The sequence below is a fragment of the Oncorhynchus keta genome, chromosome 10 (assembly GCF_023373465.1).
Source record: "Oncorhynchus keta strain PuntledgeMale-10-30-2019 chromosome 10, Oket_V2, whole genome shotgun sequence".
NCBI lineage: Eukaryota > Metazoa > Chordata > Actinopteri > Salmoniformes > Salmonidae > Oncorhynchus > Oncorhynchus keta.
The window spans coordinates 13,154,941-13,181,720 of record NC_068430.1 but is presented as its reverse complement, the minus strand read 5'-3'; the positions used below and the strand labels follow the sequence as shown (position 1 = coordinate 13,181,720).

The following is a 26,780-nucleotide window of genomic DNA, read 5'->3' as shown; positions in this document are numbered from 1 at the left end:
AAGATTTGGTTGTAGTCCAGCAACAATACACTTGAGGAGCATTATTAGTTGAGTCTGGTGAATACCGCACGAGCAGGGCTGGAACTAAACCCTGAAACACACTGTGGGGCGCCTGTTTCCCAGCCCTGCTGTAAGGCCTTCTCTGGCCTTGTCTGTGTCGCAATTCTATTACTGAATGTGCTTGGAAGGTATCTTTGTCACCATACTGAACGTAGTGTAGCGTTAAGTTGAAATGATTCATCTTCCCTGACCCTTCTCTCCTCTGTCTTTTGATTCAGATGGCGATGTTGTTGAAGTTGCAAGAGGCAGCCAACTACATTGAATCTCCAGACAGAGAAACAATGGACCCCAGCCTCCCTACACTTTGAACATCAACTTCATCTGTAGACTCAAAACCTAGCACTTCAAATAGCCCTACTTCTTTCCCCTATGTGAACTTCAGTGTATAAAATTCAGGAACAAAAACTTTCCAATATAGTTTTCTGCTAATTTTCTAACTTATCTTGAACCTTAGCAAAAAACAATCACCCTCCGTATGGTTGGTTGATTGAGAAGCTGTTTTGTTATGTTGTTTTGAAACTTTGTTCAATCATGCCAAGTCATTCCAAAAGACATATAGCGATGTTTAGATTTTCTATTTCTGTCGATTTTTCTTGAACTAGAGGTTATATTCACACTATAAAGTGTCTTTCTCTTCACAGAAGACGTATCTCTATCACTTCTGCCCTCAATAGAAACAGGTGCTAATTATCTAGATAATAAGTATTACTCTTTAGAAATTCATCCTCATCTCTCATTGGTCTAAGCAGGTGATTCTTCCAACAGCACATTTAAAAGACAAAAAAAGCACATTCTTGCTTATCTGCTTTTGCTCAACAACAGCAACATGGCTTGCAATGTGTCTGTAAAATCAAGTCAGTTTGAAACCTGTTTTCGGCTTATTGGAAAGAGTATGACGGCATGTTGTTGGCATGTCAGGTTGTGTAGTGTCCTGGTCCTGAATACATATCTATCTATCACTCTTTGAAGGCCAAATCTTAGACATATGCAACTGTTATACATAACCAGGTGAACTGTTTTGACTCTGTGCTCTAACAAACTGAATGCCTTAATTAATACATCTATTCCTGATGGTCACCTCGAGATGGACAGCAGTATTCAATCGCGGTGCTTTGCTTTCATCACCATCGCCTCAGAGCAGACGAGTGCGAGGACATTCACTTGTCCCTCCCTCACATGGTTCTGGGGTCACATGGTTCCGGGGTGATTTTAAATGTCATCTAACTATATTTGACAGATAACTATGTTGCAGGTAGGGTAGATGGCGATGATCAGGGTTTCTTTGTCAAGTGAGAAAATATAGGTTTGAACAGAGCAGAACACAGAAACACAATTATTTCCTATGGTTAATAACTTTCATTATCATTCACGGCTAAATCTGTGCAAAATTACAAACGCTGTCACACTCATTACTAAAACAGGAGGGAAAATCAGTACATACTAATCTCAGCTTCTGTGGTACTAGTTCATTGGTTTGTTGCAGGCAGCATACATTATATTTATTTGACTGAACATATATTTCAAATCTAACTACCTGTTTTGAAGAAATAAGGCCATGACAGTACTACTTTCATATAAATCAGGTATTACTAAGAAAGTTATTTTGTATGAATAATGCTTGAGCAACTGCTATTTGCTTATAGCTTAGATATTTCTCAACTTCTATTTTTAAGATGGTGAGGTATCATCTAATATATTCCACGCAATTATCCAATATAGTTACTGTGCTCAATTCTTTATGTAGATATTGATTTCAGTTTTATCTACACTAGTTGCATGGTGCAAATATCTTATATGCTGAACCAAATATTTTACTGTAATCTTGCATATTGACTGTCTGGTTAGGGGTCAGAGCATAAAAGTGCTTAAAAGAATGAACATGTAGATATTTTCCTCAATATGTTGGCCATGTAACATTGCAGATCATTTAGGTGCTTTTGAATGTAGACGTTTTACAAAGCTACTCTCTCATTCCTTGCAAAAACATGTTTTTAGACCTACACCAAGATGGGTGAGTGAACGGGTGAGTTCTCTGTTGCACCCCACAAACCATTGTAATCAGACACAGGTTAACAATCTTACATCTATTGTAGCTGCCAATGGTGCTGTCCACTTTTTGACTGGTAATATTGCTTTGCTCATCTTCGGTTTAGTTAATGACAATTCAGACACAGCATAAAATGGATGAAAAATCTATTTGCTCATCAGCAATGATCAAGCGCCATTTCCCAGTTCAGAGTCATACATATAGGAAGATAAACGTATGAAAATAATGAAATTGTAAAGTAGCGTGGGTTATATTAGTGTTTTCAAAAGATACATCTGGCCATACTGACTGATGCTGAAACAATGTAGGAGAATGGCTCTGTTTTGGTCTCTTCACATTAATAATGTATAATCTCTTGATCATAAGTCACCTGTATATAAACTGTGAAATGAATGTTCAATTGCTTTCTTTGTACAATAGTTATCACAACAGAAAGACATTTAGCAAACTATTAAAGGTCATTATTAAGCCAAGTGGAACTAAACCACCATGATTACGTTAAAACATGGTACTTTTTTGTTGTTTTGCTTTTGCATCAAACTGTTAATCAAATCAATGACATCAAACTAAGTCCAAAGTCCATCTGATGACATCAAACTGTTAATAAGTTAAAGGCAAACTGATGACATCGTACTATTAATGAACCCAAAGTCCATCTGATGACATCAAACTGTTAATGAACCCAAAGTCCATCTGATGACATCAAACTGTTAATGAGTCCAAAGTTCATCTGATGACATCAAACTATTAATGAACCCAAAGTTCATCTGATGACATCAAACTATTAATGAGTCCAAAGTTCATCTGATGACATCAAACTATTAATGAACCCAAAGTCCATCTGATGACATCAAACTATTAATGAGTCCAAAGTTCATCTGATGACATCAAACTATTAATGAGTCCAAAGTTCATCTGATGACATCAAACTATTAATGAACCCAAAGTCCATCTGATGACATCAAACTATTAATGAGCCCAAAGTCCATCTGATGACATCAAACTGTTAATGAGCCCAAAGTCCATCTGATGACATCAAACTATTAATGAGTCCAAAGTTCATCTGATGACATCAAACTATTAATGAGTCCAAAGTTCATCTGATGACATCAAACTATTAATGAGTCCAAAGTTCATCTGATGACATCAAACTATTAATGAGTCAAAAGTCCATCTGATGACATCAAACTGTTAATGAGTCAAAAGTCCATCTGATGACATCAAACTATTAATGAGTCCAAAGTTCATCTGATGACATCAAACTATTAATGGGTCAAAAGTTCATCTGATGACATCAAACTATTAATGAGTCAAAAGTTCATCTGATGACATCAAACTATTAATGAGTCAAAAGTCCATCTGATGACATCAAACTGTTAATGAGTCCAAAGTCCATCTGATGACATCAAACTATTAATGAGTCCAAAGTCCATCTGATGACATCAAACTATTAATGAGTCCAAAGTTCATCTGATGACATCAAACTATTAATGAGTCCAAAGTCCATCTGATGACATCAAACTATTAATGAGTCAAAAGTCCATCTGATGACATCAAACTATTAATGAGTCCAAAGTCCATCTGATGACATCAAACTATTAATGAGTCCAAAGTCCATCTGATGACATCAAACTATTAATGAGTCAAAAGTCCATCTGATGACATCAAACTGTTAATGAGCCCAAAGTCCATCTGATGACATCAAACTATTAATGAGTCCAAAGTTCATCTGATGACATCAAACTATTAATGAGTCCAAAGTCCATCTGATGACATCAAACTATTAATGAACCCAAAGTCCATCTGATGACATCAAACTATTAATGAGTCAAAAGTCCATCTGATGACATCAAACTGTTAATGAGTCCAAAGTTCATCTGATGACATCAAACTATTAATGAGTCCAAAGTCCATCTGATGACATCAAACTATTAATGAGCCCAAAGTCCATCTGATGACATCAAACTATTAATGAGCCCAAAGTCCATCTGATGACATCAAACTATTAATGAACCCAAAGTCCATCTGATGACATCAAACTATTAATGAGTCCAAAGTTCATCTGATGACATCAAACTATTAATGAGTCCAAAGTTCATCTGATGACATCAAACTATTAATGAACCCAAAGTCCATCTGATGACATCAAACTATTAATGAGTCCAAAGTTCATCTGATGACATCAAACTATTAATGAGTCCAAAGTTCATCTGATGACATCAAACTATTAATGAACCCAAAGTCCATCTGATGACATCAAACTATTAATGAACCCAAAGTCCATCTGATGACATTAAACTATTAATGAGTCCAAAGTTCATCTGATGACATCAAACTATTAATGAGTCCAAAGTTCATCTGATGACATCAAACTATTAATGAGTCCAAAGTCCATCTGATGACATCAAACTATTAATGAGCCCAAAGTCCATCTGATGACATCAAACTATTAATGAGTCCAAAGTTCATCTGATGACATCAAACTGTTAATGAGTCCAAAGTCCATCTGATGACATCAAACTATTAATGACTTGAAGTAAATGGCTTTTGCTTCTCTGTGTGGTCACATTATTGCAGGTTTGTGTTTTTTGTTATGAATCTTGCTCTGGTGGCAGCTCTGCAGAGTGGTTACTAGCTATCACAGCCACAAAGTCATTAACTCTAATGTTTAACCTAACCTCTAACATTAACCACACTACTAACCTAATGTCCTAACCCTAACCTTAATAAATTAAATTCAAAAGGTATTTTTTATTTGTACATTAATTTTTATGATGTAGCCAATTTTGACTATGCAGCTGGACCATCTAGTGGAAGTCTCTCAGTTCTGGCACAAAGACAAGACCCAATAAATGTCAACCTGGCACATTTTTACAAATTGAAAGAATTCTGTGATGAATCATACATGGGGAAAATGCCCCTTTGGTCTATCCATTTTACAATGACACCATGAGACCCATGTGGACCTTCTATAATCTAAATAATTAGCCTCATTAACTTAAACAAAACTATCATGTAGGCTCCCAATCTGCCATTGTACAAACACTGCATTGTTTTACTATTCAGAAGAGTATGAAAGTATAGTACAGTATATCCTGTATCTATGTATGCAGGGAAACAAATGCCATTCTGTTTGTTCTTCATCTCACTCACTGGTCGTTGTGGCTGTTGCTCTGTAGTGGCTGTGCTGTGTGTTTGATAACAATCTTGTGTATCAGGACTATGCAGCAACTTTTACTGGTTTTGGCAATCAGAAGAAAGAAAACAACAGTTTAAATGAGTTTTGAAAGCTAACAGACACAGTTTACTTCTGATTTGCATTGCCCCAGTCTTGCAGTAAGTTGGACCAAATGATGTGATACCAGATATGCTTGACTCTGCCTTAATGTGAATTGTGATGCAAGTGTTGCATTATGAGAGAGAGCGAGTGAGTATGTGACCTTCAAAAATGTAAGGGATGCCTTGTGTTATGAGTAGACTATGTGAAGGTTGTTAGAATATGTGTGATGAAATCATTGGTCCCACAAGACACCACTTGACTGAATTGGAAGTGGTAGAACCTCTGCTTTAGATCACTGGGCTGTACCTTTGTGGCACACAGAAGATCTGGATTTGAACATAGGTCGGTCAAGAGGGATATAACAGTGTAAGCCTAGGTTCTAGAGGTTCTACAGCTTGTCAAAACGGATTAGGCCCTAATTGCAGTTCGGCACAATTGAACTATTATCCAAGAACAAAGTTCATAGTTCAAAATGAAAACTAGATTTTCAAGAAATCGAAGATAAATCAATGTTTCTATATAAGCAGTTTCCTCGTAAAAACTTAACGAATATGAATTGATTCTAAATGAAGTATTTCCACTTGATGAAGGCCAATACAGGTTGCTGAATAGTCATAATTATTTTGCAAAGCTTGTTATTGACTCAAAATAAAAATGGTAATAATGGTCTCTAATGTCATTGACGTGCAATTGTGGTGGATTTCTAAATGTTGTAGATGAGTGTGTGAACAGAACATGTAATAGCATTACGTTATCGTTAGGGGTTCACTATATAGATTAAGCTTTTCCTTTTTAATACGCTGATATTTGAGATTTCTTTTTCTAATGAATCCTTTGTAAATCTCATTGATCTATTTTGTACATGACATCATAATTGTAAACCTTGTAAATACTTCAGCATACTGTAAGCGACAACAATCATTCAGGAATAGAAAACTCCATATAGGCCTACTACAAGATGAATAACTTTACCCCTCCAGAATTGTGTGGAATATAGGCATGCTTCTGAAACAACATTTCCATACACTTATCACTGTTCGTCGGAGTCAATAAAATAATGTAAAATATATGTTTTGTCTCATAATTGCGAATATATTTTTACTTGCTCTTCATAAAAAAGTATGCAAACAAATGCGTAATGAATATTAGTGTTTATATGCTTGGTTTATCAGAAAAAGGAAACTGAGTAAAACACGGAGGTTAAACCCCTCTGATCACATAGGCAACTGTATATAGGGGTCCCTATTCCTCCTAGGCCTATAATAAGATCCAAGATTCAGTCAAGTAAGTATATGTTACATAAAATGCATTAGGGGGTGGAGTCCGCTACCACGGACTACATAGCCTGCCACTTCCTCTAGAGTGATGACTCTTTGAGGACTTAATGACTTTGGGAGTAGCAGCAGAAACCGCCACCATGTCTAACGCTGCACCCGCTGAAGTCGCACCTGCTGAGGCTACTTCCACTGCCGAGGGCGAAGCTCTACCGGTAGAGACTGCACCTGCCGAGGGAAAGGCCCCAGCGGAGGCCGCTCCAGCAGAAGGAGAAGCTCCCGCTGAACCCGCGCCTGAGGAGCCCAAAGCCCCCACACCCCCTCCTCCAGATGGTAATAAGATAATGCTTCATGAAATAACTCTTGGTTGGGCTTTTTGCAGAAACACATGTAGGCTACTTTGTCAATATCATTGATCTCTCTGGACTGGATGGATGATCCATGGCTACGTTTGTTTGGTGCGCAAGGGGCATAAGTGACATTTTCATAAGATGACAGGATAACAAAACTTTGATATTGTTTGTTAATGGGTCTTTATACATCAAATATTTCGATGGAGATAATGGGTCTTATGTTGGTCCCTTTGTCACTGGATCTCTTCAAGGCCCGCTTTCTATAAATAGCCTCTCCATTTTTGGTCCAAAATTTCACTTGCATCCATTGCGCGCTGCCAAACCCAGCGAAGTATTCCTTTACATGTATTTTGAGAGAATCTATTTTTCCACACCATTTGCAAAGAACATAAGCAACAGTCGTCCACGGTCAGTTCATATGAGATAACAGTAAAGCACTGAAGCCCCTACTTTGGAGAGGCCAATGTGTAAAAGAATTATTGCGGGCTTCATGCGCCCTTTAACTACAAGCCTACAACGTGTCGTGTAAGTGGTTGTGTAAGGCACTTGATAGCCCGACTACAAGGTCAAGTATCCCATGCTTGCTTATTCTACCCAATTGCATGCTGATTGTTCGATATCTCACTGTATATAAGAGATATTGATTAACCTTCTTCAGTTTATATTAGTGCTCCATCCTTTGTGCATCCTTGCCCGCCCTGATTCCCTGGATAAACTATTGTGCTCGGGTGTAGGCTACTCTTTAATGGTAACTCTAAAGAACAGAGGAGGCTGATGGCATGACCTATAGGAGGACAGACTCATTGTGATGGCTGGAATGGAATCAATGGAGCATTTGAGATGGCTGGAATGGAATCAATGAGGAAATGGAGCTAAGTACCAGCACATCACATTGTCTACTGCTTGAGCTCCTGTTCCTCTTATAGAATATTAGCTCAAAAGTATTGTGGAGCTCCTGCACCTAAATATAAACAGTGCCAGCAACCAAAATGAGTACCTACAACTATTTCAGTCCAAGTCAATTACTGAATAGAATCAACCATCTCAAACATATGGAAAACATATTAATGGCTGAGTTCCATTTATTCCATTCAAGCCATGACAATGAGCCTATAGCTCCGCCCACCAGGCTCCCCCATGGAAGTTAAAAATAAGTATAACTAAATTCAAAGCAATTCAACTGAGACATGAAACATGAAAGTCTAATTCATTTGACAAATATTTTATCAAAAGGATATGCCACTTATTAACGCAAAGAATTTCAAAATGGAGTTTCAAATCAAATCAAATTTTATTCGTCACGTCCACATGGTTGGCAGATGTTAATGCAAGTGTAGCGAAATGCTTGTGCTTCTAGTTCCGACAATGCAGTAATAACCAACGAGTAATCTAACCTAACAATTCCACAACTACTACCTTATACACACAAGTGTAAAGTGATAAAGAATATGTACATAAAGATATATGAATGAGTGATGGTACAGAACGGCATAGGCAAGATGCAGTAGATGGTATAGAGTACAGTATATACGTATACCCTACATTCCTCATCTCATATGTATGTAAACTTTCTATTAAGTGGCATTGTTTAATTATATGATTATAAGAGTTTGTTCCCACCCATTCTGCAGTGTTTGACCTATTGCATTCTGTGGATTAAAATTTTCTCCTGATATTTAAAACATTCATGGAATTTTGAAATATTATAGACAACCCACAACATAATCTTAGAGCATTTCCTGATATTTAAAAACATTAATGGAATTTTGAATTATTATAGACAACCCACATCATGATCTTAGAACATTTCCATACCACTGTAATTGTAACATTTTTATTTTGGAGAATGAGTTCAAAAAATCTTATGCTAAATCGTATTGGTAACCACAAATGATGTACCTTTTTTGTTGTTGATTGTGATAGAATAATAAATAACCCATTTTAATTTAATTTAATTCAATTCTTCTTCCTTTAATTCAAATTCAATTCAAATGTTGCTTCCTGTGTTGTGTGGGGTGTCCAATTTAAATTAAATTCACAACTCAATTCAGAATTGACCACAGCTCTGTTAGCTCTGTTCTCTCGTGTATTTTGCCTATTGGCTAGTAATCAATCTAATATCAAATCGAATACTGCCCGCTACAGAGGAAGCTGCAGCTCCTGCCGCCACAAAGGCGCCTGCTAAAACAGAGGGTAATGGTAATCAAACTAATATCTAACATCTAATGCCAGCCACTTCTGGGCGAGGAAGGTGCAGCTTCAGCCATCGCTGAGGCACCTGTCAAGGGTAAAGCCAAGATGAAGAGATGTTTGTCTTGATTAGGCTACTTAAATTTCAATCACGGTGTAAAGCTGAACTTCCGCGATGCGGATTGAATAGAGCTCGTAGGTGTTGTTAGCCAAAAGTGATTTGCGATTCTTTTAAATAGGTATATCCATATTGAGCGGCATATGATGATGAAGATGTCACCTGGCGCCTTGTGGATTGGTCGTGAGACTATTACCAGCAGCGGGTGCTTCTCCCTCAGCAGCAGCATCAAAAGCGGCTGATATTCATTAAATGCTAGAGAGATATTAGAACAAAAGCTGATTTTAAAGGTTTCAAAATATCTTACTAGATGTTACAAAATGACAAGCTTAAAGTATGTGGATAGAAAGTGCCGGTACGCGAGTAAAGAGATAAAGATGTTACAGTGAAGAGGTTCATTAAAAACCTCTACGGGATCAGTGTTCCCCCCACAGGACGGTTGAGCTAATGTGCGCTGATGTGATTAGCATGAGGTTGTAAGTAACAAGAACATTTCTCAGGACATAGACATATCTGATGTGGGCAGAAAGCTTAAATTCTTGTTAATCTAGCTGCACTGTCCAACTTACAGTAGCTATTACAGTGAAATAATACCATACTATCTTTTGAGGAGAGTGCAAAGTTATGAACTTGAAAATCTATTAATAAAACAATTGGGCACATTTGGGCAGACTTGATACAATATTTTAATCAGAAATGCAAGTGTCCATTGGATCAGTCTAAAACGTTACACATACACTGCTGCCATCTAGTGGCCAACATCTAAATTGTGCCTTAACTGGAATAATACATTGTGGCATTTCTCTTGCATTTCAAAGATGATGGGGAAAAAATATATATATATTTTTCATTGTATTATCTTTTGCCAGATCTAATGTGTTATAGTCTCCTACATTAATTTCACATTTCCACAAACTTCAAAGTGTTTCCTTTCAAATGGTAACAAGAATATGCTTCAGGTCCTGAGCTACAGACAGTTAGATTTGGGTATGTCATTTTAGACGAAAATTGAAAAAAGATTATTATCCTTAAGTTAAAGGCAATGTTCCCGCTTTAACTGCATATGTCGGCTCAGTCGGGAAATTACCTTTAAAAAGATATCGCAGAATTTGTAATGCTTCAGCTTTACAGATTGAATAGAGCCCTAACTTAATAGAGCTAAAAGATCTCAATGATATTTGAGCCTTTTCACCATCATGTTAGGCCCTAATAAGTCTGGCCCCAGATATGTTTTGTTGCTGTCTTTCTTGAAAATTGCTATGCTCATTTTTATAGGAGCTGACATAAAAGACAGCACAAGCAGATCTGGGACCAGGCTCTTATGTCTTTTGAACTAATACATTAGATGAATCTCTAACATTTAACACTAGCTGATGCTGCTGCTGCCGACAGGTAGACCCTGTCAAGTGAAATGGATCACTGATACCTTCACATCTGAATATGTCCAATCCATTCCAGTATGGGATCACGTTAAGGTGTATGTAGTTTGGTATACATATAGGGAATAGGTTTTTCCTGTCCCCGTTAACCTGAACAGGGAACACTCACAGCCCTAGTTAATGACAAAAGTGTACCAGGGAATAATCCGGGCCCTAGATAAAGATTACAGGGGACCAGGGAACACTCACTCAGGGTCCTAGTTAAAGAGTACAGTGTACCAGGAAACACTCCCGGCCCTAGTTAAAGACTACCGTGTACCATAGAGCATTGTATAGGTGTAGACTGTTTTCATCTCTCTACTGGACAACCAAGAGGTATTCAGAAAGAGATGGGATTGGCTGGAAGTGATTCTAGAACACTGCTCTCATACCTGCTGCCTCTAACCTTTAAATAAATGCACATTTAACATCATCTGTTCCTGCTGATGTGGCCCGCGCAGAGGAACCCCGCACAAAGCACCCTCACTCCCCCCCAACTCCAACCCCACCCCCAAAGGGTAAACCAACCTGACGATCTGAAAAAAAATGGGTCAAACCGTTACGGAGCTCTTCACACGTCCTCCTATTACAATTTGTATCATTCATATGATAACCCAATATCATGTCCTCAAGTTGTATGTTGTCTGAATTGTGTTTGCGTTTCAAAACTGTTGAGCCCTATTGCCATGTTTCCTTTGAAATGCTAATCCAAAAAGGCTAATTATTTCCTGTTGCATCTTGAGCTGTACATTGTCTGAATTGTGTTAACGTTTCCAAACTGCAGAGCCCACCAGCGAGCCCCTGGAAGTGACAGTGGAGGACAAGAGTGACTCTTCAGTGACCATCACCTGGAGGCCTCCAAAGACCATTCCGGCCAACTCTGGCCTGGATGGATACACTGTGGAAATCACCAAGGAGGGAAGTAAGTCCTTAAAGCCCACTTCAGTCCTTAACTAGCCTGGTCTTAGATCTGTTTGTGCAGTCTTGCTAACTCCTACGGTCATGGGTATGACCAATCTGGGACCAGGCTACCATTTAACTACTAATCAAATCAAATCCAAGTTTATTTGTCACGTGCGCCGAATACAACAGGTGTAAACCTTACAGTGAAACGCTTACTTACAGGCTCTAACCAATGGTGCCAAAAAAAGGTATGTGTGTGTGTGTGTGTGTGTGTGTGTGTGTGTGTGTGTGTGTGTGTGTGTGTGTGTGTGTGTGTGTGTGTGTGTGTGTGTGTGTGTGTGTGTGTGTGTATGTGTAGGTAAGTCAGTAAAGAAATAAAACAAAGGTAGAAAGACATTTGAAAAAAGAGTAGCAAGGCTATATACAGACACCTGCTAGTCAGGCTTATTGAGGTAGTATGTACATGTAGGTATCGTTAAAGTGACTGTGCATACAGTATATGATAAACAGAGTGTAGCAGAAGCGTAAAAGAGGGGTTGGCAGGTGGTGGGACACAATGCAGATAGCCCGGTTAGCCAATGTGCGGGAGCACTGGTTGGTCGGCCCAATTGAGTAGTATGTACATGAATGTATAGTGAAAGTGACGATGCATATAAGACAAACAGAGAGTAGCAGCAGCGTAAAAGAGGGGTTGGGGTGGGGGGGGGCACACAATGCAAAAAGTCCGGGTAACCATTGGTTACATGTTCAGGATTCTTATGGCTTGGGGGTAAAAACTGTTGAGAAGCCTTTTTGTCCTAGACTGGGCACTCCGGTACCGTTTGCCATGCGGTAGTAGAGAGAACAGTCTATGACTGGGGTCGCTGGGGTCTTTGACAATTTTTAGGGCCTTCCTCTGACACCGCCTGGTGTAGAGGTCCTGGATGGCAGGCAGCTTTGCCCCAGTGATGTACTGGGCTGTACACACTACCCTCTGAAGTTCCTTGTGGTAGGAGGCCGAGCAATTGCCTTACCAGGCAGTGATGCAACCAGTCAGGATGCTCTTGATGTTGAGGCTGTAGAACCTTTTGAGGATCTCAGGACCCATACCAAATCTTTTTAGTTTCCTGAGGGGGAATAGGCTTTGTCGTGCCCTCTTCACAACTGTCTTGGTGTGTTTGGACCAATCTAGTTTGTTGTTGATGTGGACACCAAGGAATTCAAAGCTCTCAACCTGCTCCACTTCAGCCACGTTGATGAGAATGGGGACGTGCTCGGTGCTCCTTTTCCTGTAGTCCACAAGAATCTCCTTAGTCTTGGTTACATTGAGGGATAGGTTGTTATTCTGGCACCACCCGGCCACGTCTCTGACCTCCTCCCTGTAGGCTGTCTCGTCGTTGCGTTGATCAGGCCTACTACTGTTGTGTCGTCAGCAAACTTAATGATGGTGTTGGAGTCGTGCCTGGCCATGCAGTCGTGGGTGAACAGGGAGTACAGGAGGGGACTGAGCACGCACCCCTGCGGAGCTCCAGTGTTGAGGATCAGCGTGGCAGATGTGTTGCTCCCTACCCTGACCACCTGGGGGTGGCTTGTCAGGAAGTCCAGGATCTAGTTGCAGAGGGAGGTTTCTAGTCCCAGGATCTTTGGCTTAGTGATGAGCTTTGAGGGTACTATGGTGTTGAGCTGTAGTCAATGAACAGCATTCTCACATGGGTGTTCCTTTTGTTCAGGTGGGAAAGGGCAGTGTGTAGTGCAATAGAGATTGCATTATCTGTTTGGGCGGTATGCAAATTGGAGTGGGTCTAGGGCTACTCGGATAATGGTGTTGATGTGAGCCATTACCAGCCTTTCAAAGCACTTCATGGCTACGGACGTGAGTGCTACGGGTCTGTAGTCATTTAGGCAGGTTGCCTTTTTGTTCTTGGGCACAGGGACTATGGTGGGCTGCTTGAAGCATGTTGGTATTACAGACTCAATCAGGGACATGTTGAAAATGTCAGTGAAGACACCTGCCAGTTGATCAGCACATGCCCGGAGCACACGTCCTGGTTATCCGTCTGGCCCCGCAGCCTTGTGTATGTTGACCTGCTTAAAGGTCTTACTCAGGTCGGCTACGGAGAGTGTGATCACACAGTCCGCGGAACAGCTGATGCTCTCATGCATGCCTCTGTGTTGCTTGCGTCGAAGCGAGCATAGGAGTGATGTAGCTCGTCTGGTAGGCTTGTGTCACTGGGCAGCTCGTGGCTGTGCTTCCCTTTGTAGTCTGTAATAGTTTGCCAGCCCTGCCATATCCGACGAGCGTTGGAGCCGGTGTAGTGTGATTCAATCTTAGCCCTGTATTGATGCTTTGCCTGTTTGCTGGTTCATCACAGGGCATAGTGGGATTTGTAAGCTTCCGGGTTAGAGTCCCACAGCTCTACCCTTTAGCTCAGTGTGAATGTTGCCTGTAATCCATGGCTTCTGGTTGGGGTATGTACGTACAGTTACAACAGAATATATTTTTATTCATGAATCTTCTTGTTTCGTCTATATAAAAATATTGTTTTGGGCCCAGATAGATAATAAGTACTGCATGTATGAATGCATGGTGTAATAAAATGACAGGACTTAAACTTTTGGGCTCCCGAGTGGCACAGTGGTCTAAGGCACTGCATCTCAATTCAAGAGATGTCCTTACAGTAACTGCTTCGAATCCAGGCTGTATCACATCTGGCCATGATTGGGAGTCCCAGTGCACAATTGGCCGGGGGGTAGGCTGTCATTATTAATAAGAATTTGTTCTTAACTGACTTGCCTAGTTAAATAAAGTATTTTTAAAATCAGCTGTTAGCTGCTGCTTATTGTCCTCACTGTGTTCATTCTCCTGCCACTGTTCCATATTGTCCTCAGTGTGTGTTAACTGTTCAGTCACTGTTCTATATTGTCCTCTTTCCTGTCACAGCCGAAGACTGGAAAGCAGTCAATGAGGACCTGACCGTGTCCTGTCGTTATGCTATCAAGAACCAGACTACCGGCGACCGTCTGCTGGTCCGGGTGGTGGCTGTGAACTCCGGTGGCCGCAGTCCCCCTGCTACCATCGCCGATCCCATTCTGGTCAAGGAGGTTGGGGGTAAGCAAAGCATGGACAATACAGTGCATTCAAGAAATATTCAGACCCCTTGACTTCTTCCACATTTTCCACAGCTTTATTCCAAAATGGATTTTCTTCAGTGTACTTCAAGTGGACAGTATTGTATTACCGGGTGGCCATAGCAGCAAGTCCAAACTGTTTGTGATGGGCGGTGTCCGTCTTTATTGTTGAAATCGTTTTTCAAAACAGCAGACGTTGAAACAGCTAGGGAGAACCAGCTCAGCATATTTTCCATCTCAGATATCCAAATGCCGTTGGCTTGGCACCTCCCTGGCCTGTTAGAGTAATGCAACGATGGTCTTCTCAGATTATTCCCACCAAGAGGGTGGTAGAACTCCTCAGTCCAAGCATGGAGCAGCTCCCCAGTTGTTAAGTGCCTAAAGTACTACCTTTGACACCTTTTGGATGCAAGTTTTCACCGGTGTCTTCTTACTGTGCATTCAGAAAAAGTCATTTTTAGTCTTCCTCAATGATAACTGTTAATGGTGAGTCAAGCATCTTCATTTACCAACAAGCTCTCACAGTCTCACTGCGGAATTATACATGTTCTTGCACTTTTCTCCAAACATCAAATTGCAAAGTTGCTCCAAATGCTAAAGTGTTTTTGACATGCTGGGTCGCTTCTCCTGCTACGCATTGTTTTGTTAGTTAAGGGTTAAGGTTTAGGGGAAAAAATCCCTATGCCAAACAATCCGGAGTCATGGGATTACATTAATCTGCCACCCCTCATCCACAATGCCCAAACCTTAATGGTAATAGCGTTCACTGTTGCCCCTAGTGACTGGTTTTGAAGGCATTTCCCTACATCCTCAGGACATGGACCAGACGTCCAATTTCGAAGTCAATCTTGTGCGATCTGGCTGAATTTACATAATTCATCATGGAATCAAGTTAATTGACTGTATACAGTGGTAGGCCATTGATGTTGTGTTTTATTCAGAGTCAAAATGTCTAAACATACAGTAAAATTGTAAATAATAGGTAGACCTACAAAAAAAAGACTGAGTCGATTAAAAAGTAATTTATGTAAAGAGAGATCATCAAATGTGTAATGGAGATATTTAGTGGAGGTGAATAAAACCTGAACCACAAGGACTGTCAATGTCCAAGTCGCACTGTCAAACTTAGCCATTAGTCCACCAATAGATGCATCAGGTTTCCCACACAATGGAAAAACCTCTAACTTTCCCACAAATCCTTAGAAAAATTGTTAGGATTTGTCTGCTAATTAACACAGATTCAATTTGGAAGGTTTGGCATTGGGTTGATTCCCAAGTCAGAATGCGTGCTGGAGAGGTGTCAAGCCAGCGATAGTGCGATGGTGACAAGTGTAATCATTGGGGGTTGGGGAAATTCCAAAGTATTCAGTCTACACAGAGTGGGTGGGGACAGGGGAGGGATCTAATGTCTTGTATGCCTTCTAAGTCCTTTGAGACGACCATGGACTCAGTGTTTATTTTTAAATATGCCACAGACTCTGACAGGGACAGGGCAGTTCTCTATTGACCTGATCCCCTCATAAGGAGTGTCAAGTCGGAACGCTCCACAGAGAAACATACCTAACTCTATCATGACCATTACCCGGTGGGTTGGTTGTTTTTTTCCATCCATTTTCTGATAGCAGCACATATTTCTGCCCATAGCACTGGACATCCCATGGCAATAGTGCATATATTTTTTTAGGAGTGGGTTTTCAATTATAGTTTCTATGTTCTGTTATTAGTTAGTTACAAATATCAACCGTTCTGTCCATGTTTTAAGACATACAGCAAGCCATTTGCTGTGACTGATGTATTTGTGGGGAACCCTATGGTCGAGGAGAATCTACAGTACAGTATCAAGTTGAGTGTGATTCTTAATGCAGCCTGTTTAACAGTGTGAGCTGGGGTAACTATAGATCTCCATCATGTGTTCTATTTATATTTCTGATGTGATGGTGTGAGTTCAGATGGGACCTGTTCTGATGTGATGGTGTGAGTTCAGATGGGACCTGTTCTGATGTGATGGTGTGAGTTCAGATGGGACCAATGTAGAGCTCTGAGATGGTCTGAGTTCAGATGGGACCAATTTAGAGCTCTGAGATGGTCTGAGTTCAGATGGGACCAATTTAGAGCTCTGAGATGGTCTGAGTTCAGATGGGACCAATTTAGAGCTCTGAGATGGTCTGAGTTCAGATGGGACCAATGTAGAGCTCTGAGATGGTGTGAGTTCAGATGGGACCAATGTAGAGCTCTGATATTCAAATGCTTGTTCTAAAGTGTTCCATAAAGTGTTTCAGTCATTTTACTTATTTGAACAGGTTGATTATTATTATTTGTAAACTATGTTTGTTCCGTCTGTAGCTCGCCCCAAAGTCCGCCTGCCTCGTTTCCTGAGGCAGAGGTATGTCAAGAAAGTCGGTGAGAAGATTAACCTTGTCATCCCCTTCTCTGTGAGTTTGCATTATGAGATGATGAGTAGGCCTTGGAGTTTGTCTAGAAAACATGACCTGAGCAGGATTTTTTTTTTTAATTGGACCCTAGCTATAGGCACATTTACTATTTAATGTTACTAGGGGCAAGAGTTTTATCGCATTGTCATTAAAGTCTCCTGGGCATGATGATGTAAAATAATTTGTTGTAGCATGTCCATACAGATGTAAGTTAGACTATTGATTGAGCCCAACCTTGTGTTCTTTACTGTCCTTAGGGCAAGCCTAAGCCAGTAGTTACCTGGTTAAAGGATGGAGAGCCCCTTGACCCAAAGAGGGCCAACATCCGTACATCTGACACAGACAGCATCCTGTTCGTCCGTCAAGCAGAGAGAGTGGACTCTGGCTCATACGAGATGTGCGTGAAGGTGGATGACTTTGAAGACAAAGCTGCTATCATCATCCAGATTATTGGTAAGTCAAATTGTATTAGACTATCCAACCTTGTTTTCATTTCCAAACAGATCATGACGTAGCATTAGCCTCTGACTGTCATGGTATATTTTGATAATAACTAGGGCCAGGTGTTGTTCCTGGTCAGGTCATGTGATCAGGAAGAACTGATCTTGAGAGCGATTGAGTTGTTGTGAGTTGATTCATTCTAATGATGCAACCCATATTGAACCTTCTATATCTGTGTCTGGTCACCCACAGAGCTGCCTGGGCCACCAGCCAGCATTAAGGTTGCGGATGTCTGGGGATTCAATGTTGCCCTTGAGTGGACCGCACCTAAAGATAACGGAAACACAGAGATCACAGGCTACACCGTCCAGAAGGCTGACAAGAAAACCGGGGTGAGAAACCCGTCACATCCCAGTAATTTTTTCATTTAACCTTTTATTTAACGAGGCAAGTCATTTAAGAACAAATTCTTATTTACACTGACGGCCTATGAACAGTGCCTTGTCAGGAGCAAAACGACAGATTTTTACATTGTTCTCTCAGGGATTCAGTCGAGCAACCTTTCAGTTACTGGCCCAACGCTCTAACCACTAGGCTACCTACCGCCCGTAATCACATCCAATCCAAACAAACTTTATTGAAAGGTACATCTCAGTACTCTGTACACAAAAAATAGACCCCAAAAGAAAAGAAAATTCCTGTAATAAGACTTTAAAATATAATTAATGCTCATATGGTGTCTTGCCCAGGAATGGTTCAACATTCTGGAGCACTACACCAGACTAAATGCCACCATCTCAGACCTCATCATGGGCAACACCTACACCTTCAGGATCTTTGCAGAGAACAAGTGTGGACTCAGTGAGGAATGTGCCAGGACCAAGGAAGAAGCCACCATTGTGAAGGAGGGTGAGACATTCTCCACACCACCCCTTTCTAAAAACATCCCCCTGTAACGTTAAAATGTTGGAGAATGTTAGAAGGAGTGGGACAGTAAAGTCTCCTGTTAGCTAGATGTCCCTATTTAAGACCTAATCAATGCTCGTGTCATTTTTTTTTCAGTTATTGACTATAAACCTACCCCGTTCGTGGAGCGTGACTTCACCGAGGCTCCCAAGTTCACCACTGTTCTGAACGACAGGTCCACCACTGTTGGCTACAGCACCAAGCTGCTGTGCTCTGTGAGGGGATCCCCCAAGGTAAACCTTCCCTCTCTCAAACTCTCATACCAGCTCAGTACTGAAGGATCTTCATGGAACTTGTAGGCTAGGCTAGCAAAACTGCTATGATTCTAACCCACCCACTCGTTGTTTGTTGGGTGAGATTGTAATGCCGATGGCTCCACATGCCAGGCCCATGCACACAGACAGCTGCCAGTTGCGCCTTCACTTCTCCTACATACTGAAGAAGGCTGTGAAGCTGAAACGTCTGTGAACGCTATCTCTGATTAAGTGAAAAGACTTAAAAATATTAAATAATGGAGTAGGCTTTATGCTCCACTTTTTGAGTGCGGACCGATTACACCTTTCTGCGCGCCCCCCCTTTTCCCTGGAAAATATGAATGGATGTGGATATACATATATGTCACACACGCATGCGCACACACACACACACACACACACACACACACACACACACACACACACACACACACACACACACACACACACACACACACACACACACACACACACACACACACACACACACACACACACATACTCCTGTCCATCCGTCCCTGTCAATATATTTACTCATAGCAGAGCTGGAATGAGAGGGATCTTTAGTCTCCTTGTCAGCCTACTGTCTGAACCTCCGGCTTCTAGCCTGTCCCCTTCCCTCCCACCAGATACACTGGGTTGCCAGTTGTCACAGCAAAGCAGGATTTGGCATAGGGGGGTTGGGAATTTACCTCCGTACCAGATTAGGTTCTGAGTCTCTGAGCGGAGCCCTGGACCCCTGGCCAGCTGGGTGGGTGGATGACAGAGAGGAGGGGGTTGAAGGGTCAAATGTGTGACATTCCTGCCTTGAGGGGACCATGGGGGTCATCTACACGGAGTCAAACGGTGCCCCTGTCACTGGACCCTCTGTTTCATGTACTCTAGACAGAGTGTGTCTTCCGAATAGCTGTTACCATCAAAGGAAAGGCCTTAGAAACCAATATAGCTAAGTGAGTGAGTGTGAGTGTATGTGGCTCTGTTGGTAGAGCATGGTACCTGCAACCCTAGGGTTGTGGGTTCCATCCCATGGGGATCAGTATTCACTCACTACTGTAAGTCGCTCTGGCGGGTGATAATTTACCAAAATGTGATGTTCCTTTATTGGGGAATTTGATTTTTTATAGAGGTATGTCCACTTTCAATACGTGGATCAGATTTAGTAGGGTGCATAGTAAAATACTCCAAGTACACAAAAACTGAAGTAAACAATTGTGACTGTAATCATGTTTCTATCCACAGTTTTTATGATTAAAGTCATACCACTTTTTGTGCCGGTTAAATGAATGATGTGAGAAATGGCTGTGGAAATGCCTTAATGCTCAAATATTGATATAATAACCATCATATCAAATCAAACTGGGAGTCATATGATGATATGGTGGTTGTGGTCCTCCCACTACATCTCAGGAAAGCCTGCAGTTGATTAGGCTACAGATAAGTTATGTTGAACTGCATAGGGTGGGGAAGGTACAGAGTGATGAGCTTGATGCTCCTTTCCAATAAATGCTGATGGTTTACTCTGGTGACATGATGATCGATTCTTGACTGCCATTTGACAAATAAAAATATTCTCGCTCTTATCTCACAAAACTATCTATTGAAAATGCCATGGAAAAACATTGAACATTAGATTTTTATTCGGTACACTGATTTTTATCCCCAGCAAGTCAGGTGGGAAAATGTGCATATTTGTAATGCAGATTTTAGAATATTTGCATGATTGGATGGAAACATAGCTGCTGACTATGAAACTTGAAACTTGAAACAATTGATCTGAAACATAGAATTTACATACTATGTCATTGCAGCCTAAGATTATGTGGATGAAGAACAAGATGATCCTCAACAACATGGATAACCCCAAGTACAGGATGATCAGCACAGGGGGCATCTGCACCCTGGAGATCCGTAAGCCTGGCCAATATGACGGTGGAGAGTATGTCTGCAGAGCTGAGAACCAACTGGGGAAGGTCGACACCGGCTGCAAGCTGGAGGTCAAAAGTAAGTACTAGTGGTGGTAAGAAGAGAAATAATAATAATAATAATATATTTTTCCTACTAGTAATGACTTTGCTGATAACTTCTGTACTATTGAGAAAAAATGTACTTACTACGACTGTGGTATGTGGTTGTCTCCAGGGTCTAACATTAACACCCGCCACCCGCCAAATGTGGGTAGATTTTGGTATAGGCAGGTAGAATGTTTATTTCAGCAGCCACGTTGGCAGGTGGTCACACAGAGCAAAATTAAGAATGTTAATTTGCATAAGTTTCTCGTAAAACATGAACAGAATATATAAATGATTCTCATTTCCTGCAATTTTATGAAGAAGCAATGACATGAATTTTGGTAAATCAAATCAAAGTTGATTGATCGCATACACAAATTTACAGGTGTTAAGGTGAAGCTAAATGCTTGTGCTTCTAACTTCAACAGTGCAGTAAAATGTCTCACAAATACACAATATTGAAAAAAATCTAAACAAGAAATCAAGAACAAACATTCCAAGTAGATTTATTTGAGTGAGAATATAAATACTTGGTGTGTATAGACAGAAAACAGAATATAATTTGGAAAATAAAATGGTAAAGTATGGACAGTGAAAGGTATATTAAGATGAGCTATGTGGTGAACACAGTATATACATACACAGCGAGGAAACAACAGTATATAAACAGAATACTACACTGGCTCCAACGCTCGTCGGATGTGGCAGGGCTTACAAACTATTACAGACTACAAAGGGAAGCACAGCCACGATCTGCCCAGTGACACGAGGCTACCAGACGAGCTAAATCACTTCTATGCTCGCTTCGAGGCAAGCAACACTGAGGCATGCATGAGAGCATCAGCTGTTCCGGACGACTGTGTGAACACGCCCTCCGAGCAGACTCCTTTAGTCAATAATTCGTTTTTTTACATTGAGGGAGAGGTTATTTCCCTGGCACCACTCCGTCAGGACTCTAACCTGCTACCTGTGGGCTGCCTCGTCGTTGTTGGTAATCAGGCAAACTATCACCAAGTTTGTCAAGCAAACTTGATGACTGAGTTCGAAATGTGCGTAGCCACGCAGTCATGGGTGAACAGGGAGTACAGCCCCCTCTCCACCTGGGGTCAGCATGTCAGGAAGTCTAGGATCCAGTTGCACAGGGAGGAGTTCAGACCCAGGGCCCTGAGCTTAGTCATGAGTGATGCACTATGATGTTGAAAGCAAAGCTGTAGTCAATTATCAGCATTCTTTTTTTTGTTTTGAATTTTACATTGGATGTTATAAATGTATCACTAGTCACTTTTTTAAATGTATTTTTTGACCCCTTTTTCCTCCCCAATTTCGTAGTATCCAGCTATTAGTACTTACTATCTTGTCTCATCGCTACAACTCCCGTACGGGCTCGGGAGAGACAAAGGTTGAAAGTCATGCATCCTCCGATACACAAACCAACCAAGCTGCACTGCTTCTTAACACAGCGCGCATCCAACCCGGAAAACCATGAAACACCATGCACCTGGCAACCTTGGGTAGCGCGCACTGTGCCCGGCCCGCCACAGGAGTCGCTGGTGTGGGATGAGACAAGGATATCCCTACCGGCCAAACCCTCCCTATCCCGGATGATGCTAGGCCAATTGTGCGTCGCCCCACGGACCTCCCAGTCGCGGCTGGCTGCGACAGAGCCTGGGCGCGAACCCAGAGTCTCACAGCTAGCATTCTCACATAGGTATTCCTCTTGTCCAGGTGGGATAGGGCGGTGTGCAGTGCAAAGGCAATTCCGTTGTCCATGGATCTGTTGGGGAGGTATGCAAATTGTAGTGTGTCTAGGGTGTCGGGCAAGGTAGAGATATGGCCCTTGACTAGCTTTTTTAAACACTTCATGATGACAGAAGTGAGCGTACTGGGCGATAGTCATTGAGTTCAGTTACCTTTGTTTTCTTGCATGCAGGAACAATGGTGGACATCTTGAAGCAGGTGGGGACAACAGACTATGATAGGGAGAGATTACATTTGTCCGTAAACACTCCAGCCAGCTGGTCTGCGCCTGCACTGAGGATGCAGCTTGGGATGCCATCTGGGTCAGAAGCCTTGCGAGGGTTAACATGTTTAAAAGTTCTACTCCCGTCATCTACAGAGATCGGGAGCCTGTAGTCCTTGTGAGCAGTAGGGCCCCCGACGGAGGCTCTGTGTTGTTTTCCTGGAAGCAGATGAAAAAGGTGTTAAGCTTGCCTTTGAGTGAGGCGTCGGTATCCGCGACGTGGCTGGTTTTCCCTTTATAATCCTGAGTTTTTTTTAACATTCATTAATTAATTGGTTATTACTGCATTGTCGGAACTAGAAGCACAAGCATTTCGCTACACTCACATTAACATCTGCTAACCATGTGTATGTGACAAATACATTTGATTTGGTTTTGATTTGATTTGATTATTTAAGACTCAGGTCACAAAACATTTAACGAAACTTCTTACTAGTGACACATTTGCTGTTTTAGAAACATTACAAAGCATGCTTATCCGTTTATTTATTTTGTGTGTAATTATGGCAACTACAAAACATTTGTCCGGTAAAATATCTGAGTGACTGTGGCTGGTGGACCAAAAAGTCCATTTTAGGCCCTGGTTGTCTCACCTTGTTATCTTAAGACTAATGCACTGACTGTAAGCAACTCTAGATAAGAGTGTCTGCTAAATGACTACAATGTACAATGTAACTTAAGTGCTTTCTTATACATGGGTTTATCTGAGGAAGAAGCCTCACCAAAGTATGAACTGAGTTCATCTATAATATAAAGACTGCTTTTGCAATCAAATGTATTTCTGCTTTAGCGTTCGTTTCGGTGATGTTTTCACATTTTGCATTTTCCATGCAAATTTAGATCTCGTTATTTGTTGTATTTGAATCAGACTGTGGAAATATTGCCATTGGTTCATGACCACTAAAATAATGATATTTACCTCAACAGAGCCTGTTTATGCAGATGCTGACAAAGACAAGGAGGCAGAGTGAATGAACATGCATACAGGTCAGTCACTCTTGTTGACATATTTTAAGGTTCATATGGAAAATGGGATTCAATTTACAAAATTGGCTTGAATTCAGAAGTTGAGTGTGAATCAACAAATAAAGGGCGCTTTGATGCGACCTGGCCAAGATAAAACAAAGCAGTGCGACAAAAACAACAACACAGAGTTACACATAAACAAGCATACAGTCAATAACACAATAGAAGAATCTATGTACAGTGTGTGTAAATGTAGAAGAGTAGAGAGATAAGGAGAGTAAGTTTATATTTAACCATCATATTGTCACTTAGTAATAATAAACATACCTATGAAACCTGAGAATTTAGCACCAACGTTTCTTTTAATATGTATCAGAGTCTATTTGTGTCCTGGTACATCTTCTCCAAGGCTGGACTTACATGGAGAGCCCTAAACAGAGCCTCTGCCGTTGCAAGAGTCTGAGTTCCAGTACTAGCTGCTGCTCATAAATTACTCCTGTAATGGCTCCACATGCACTCAGTTGGGGAACTAAATCACATTTCCTTGACTCAGCAGCAGGGGGCCCATTAGGGACCAGCGAGATGGCGTGATTTACTACCAGGATCCACTGTAATGCAAGCAGCTTGTCACCCCCCAGGGTGTTGAATTTCCACAGTGGACACTACAAAATAACAATTTATGTGTAATATCATCAATATTTATACTGGCTGTAGTCTTAAAAAATATATATACACTTTGTCATACAGATGTAGGATCTTACTTTGATCACTTTTGTTGCTGAGAATTTCTTGCACATTTCCTGTTGCTGTAAGATTATTTTCCCCTTGTAGGAATCGGGCTCAAATTAAGATCCTACATCTGTACGCTGTTTATCTATTAGTAGCCTACTTAAGCTCTTGGAATATGCCTTTTGTAGGCCTGCTACTGCAGTTCTAGCCACCTCAGTTGGCTAAATATGGCATGTGAATTGACAGCTGTTCTGTTTTGTACACCTGTTACAGTCCCAAGTTAGAAGCAAGCTGAATGAGGCCTTTACAAGAAAAGGTGAGGCCCACTTTATGTGCTCTAAAACTGTACTCTATCTCTCTCTTTTGATGTGAAATAGGTTTTTGGTAAGATTCTGTGAGTTCGAAAGTTATAAAAACCTCTTGTTTTTCTACAGGACGGTGCTGGATGCTGGAAAAAAATGTACATATAACTGGAAAGAACATACAATCAAATTGTTATCACCAACAACCGCTGTATCCTAACCTATCCCACCCTATCCTATATTAATGAAGATTAAACATGTGTCCCCTTTATTTGTATTTTTTCCCATAGTACTCTCTGAAATAGTTAATATCCATGTCCACAACTCAGATGTAAAACCTCGGAATGTTTGTTACAATAAAGATTTTGATTCATGTTTTTGTTTTGTTGAATAAACCTTCTCTAACCTGAAGTAAAAATGACAATGTTGTCGACGGAAACCTACTGTACTTACTGATGTGAGAGAGGACTAGTGTTGGTTATGACATGACATTAGAGTGCCATTTGAAAGGTTGATTCCGAGATGATCAGATATCAGTCTACACAGTCCCTGCACTTTGGATGGATTCACATGAGAGTAACAGACAGTAGAACTGAGAGAACTGAAAGAACCAGGGCAACAGAACCATTAAATCAAGAGACAGAGTAACTTGTTCTGCCTTTGGGCGCTGTCTGGCTCACACACAACAATATACAAGTGAAACAACAGTGTGTAGTATGACTGACCCTCCTGTAACTGTCTTATCACACAGTCATGGAGTTATTGGCATGGTGATAAGAGGCTGTGTTGCCAGAGATATGTAGATTGTTACCAACGATAACAATATGAAGAGTTTGGATGTCAGTCCACACAGTGGCCGGATGACAATGTGTCTTTAGGAGATTTGGAGAGAGAGAATGCAGTTGCAGTGTCTTTATTCACAACCGGACTAACCTAACATAGCAGGGGGAAAAGGAAGCACACCGAAGGCATGGAAGGCACAAGAGCACCACTATTACAACAGCTCCCTCTAGTGTCCTTACTTGCAAATGACAAGATGAACAGAGGTTATTTATATTACTGTGAAGGAGCTATAAGGCACAGGAGGATGGTGCCACCTTGATTTGGGAGAACGGGCTCGTAGTAATGGCTGGAGTGGAATGGTTGGAATGGTAAACACATGGTTTCCATGTGTTTGATGCCATTCCATTTACTCCGCTCCAGCCATTACTACGAGCCCGTTCTCCCCTCAGCAGCCTCAACTGCTATAAGGAGGTTCTCTCTCTCTCCCTTTCTTGCTCTCCCTCTCTTGTCCTCTCTCTCTCTCTCTCTCTGTATTCCATGTCAACAGAAAAACCATAAACCAATGGATTGGTAAACAAAAGGTTTCATCTATCAAATGTCTGTGGATAATCTTAATGTTGCTCAATTACAGTTCAGCCAGTGTCTAACATGCTACATTATTTATTAAAGTGCTGCATGATTGATTGGTAAGGAAAGGACCTTGACACACGCACTAAAATCAAATGCTCCCTCTTCCCTAAATGAGGCTGCTTACTTTACCTTTAGAAACAAGCTAGTTCAAGACACAAAATGTACTATGGCGATGGCTGTGGAATGGGAACTCCATTTTGTTTCAAATGTAGCTCTGTAACACTGTTACATAGTTTCAATCACTGGTAATGCAGTAGGCCAGGGCTGATGGCTGCTGCGTCAAGGGTATCTCTAAAGGAAATGAAATGGCCTGGTCCATCCTGGACCTAGAAGGCTGCCTGCCTGCCTGCCATTTGCTTAAGGCTCTGGCACTGTGCCCAGGCGATGAAATAAGTCTAATGGTGAAGCTGGCGGTCAAACCAATGCCCCTGTATTTATCTTCCATAAAAAAAGTACTGTAGCTGTAACACTGGCTGCTATATGAAGAGCCGAATCAC

The 26,780-nt window shown here is 41.2% G+C and overlaps 2 protein-coding genes across 2 annotated transcripts in view; both read left to right on the top strand.

Moving 5' to 3' along the window:
• LOC118389616 (neuron navigator 1-like) overlaps positions 1–6,456 on the top strand; it is a 145,046-nt gene extending 138,590 nt beyond the window's left edge. Inside the window, exon 29 of the mRNA XM_052526526.1 lies at positions 279–6,456. Within this exon, the coding sequence (XP_052382486.1) occupies positions 279–368 (90 nt within the window). The 3' untranslated portion in view covers positions 369–6,456. The remainder of the gene's footprint in view (positions 1–278) is intronic.
• A 282-nt stretch (positions 6,457–6,738) lies between these two features.
• On the top strand, positions 6,739–25,245 carry LOC118388234 (myosin-binding protein H-like). Its single transcript, XM_035777080.2, has 12 exons — positions 6,739–6,994; positions 11,525–11,662; positions 14,564–14,731; positions 17,095–17,183; positions 17,441–17,636; positions 17,877–18,016; positions 18,374–18,533; positions 18,687–18,823; positions 20,653–20,845; positions 23,801–23,860; positions 24,842–24,884; positions 25,003–25,245. Exons 1-10 carry the CDS (start codon positions 6,772–6,774, stop codon positions 23,842–23,844), a joined length of 1,488 nt encoding a protein of 495 aa, XP_035632973.1. The 5' UTR covers positions 6,739–6,771; the 3' UTR covers positions 23,845–23,860; positions 24,842–24,884; positions 25,003–25,245.
• The last annotated feature ends 1,535 nt before the right edge of the window (positions 25,246–26,780 follow it).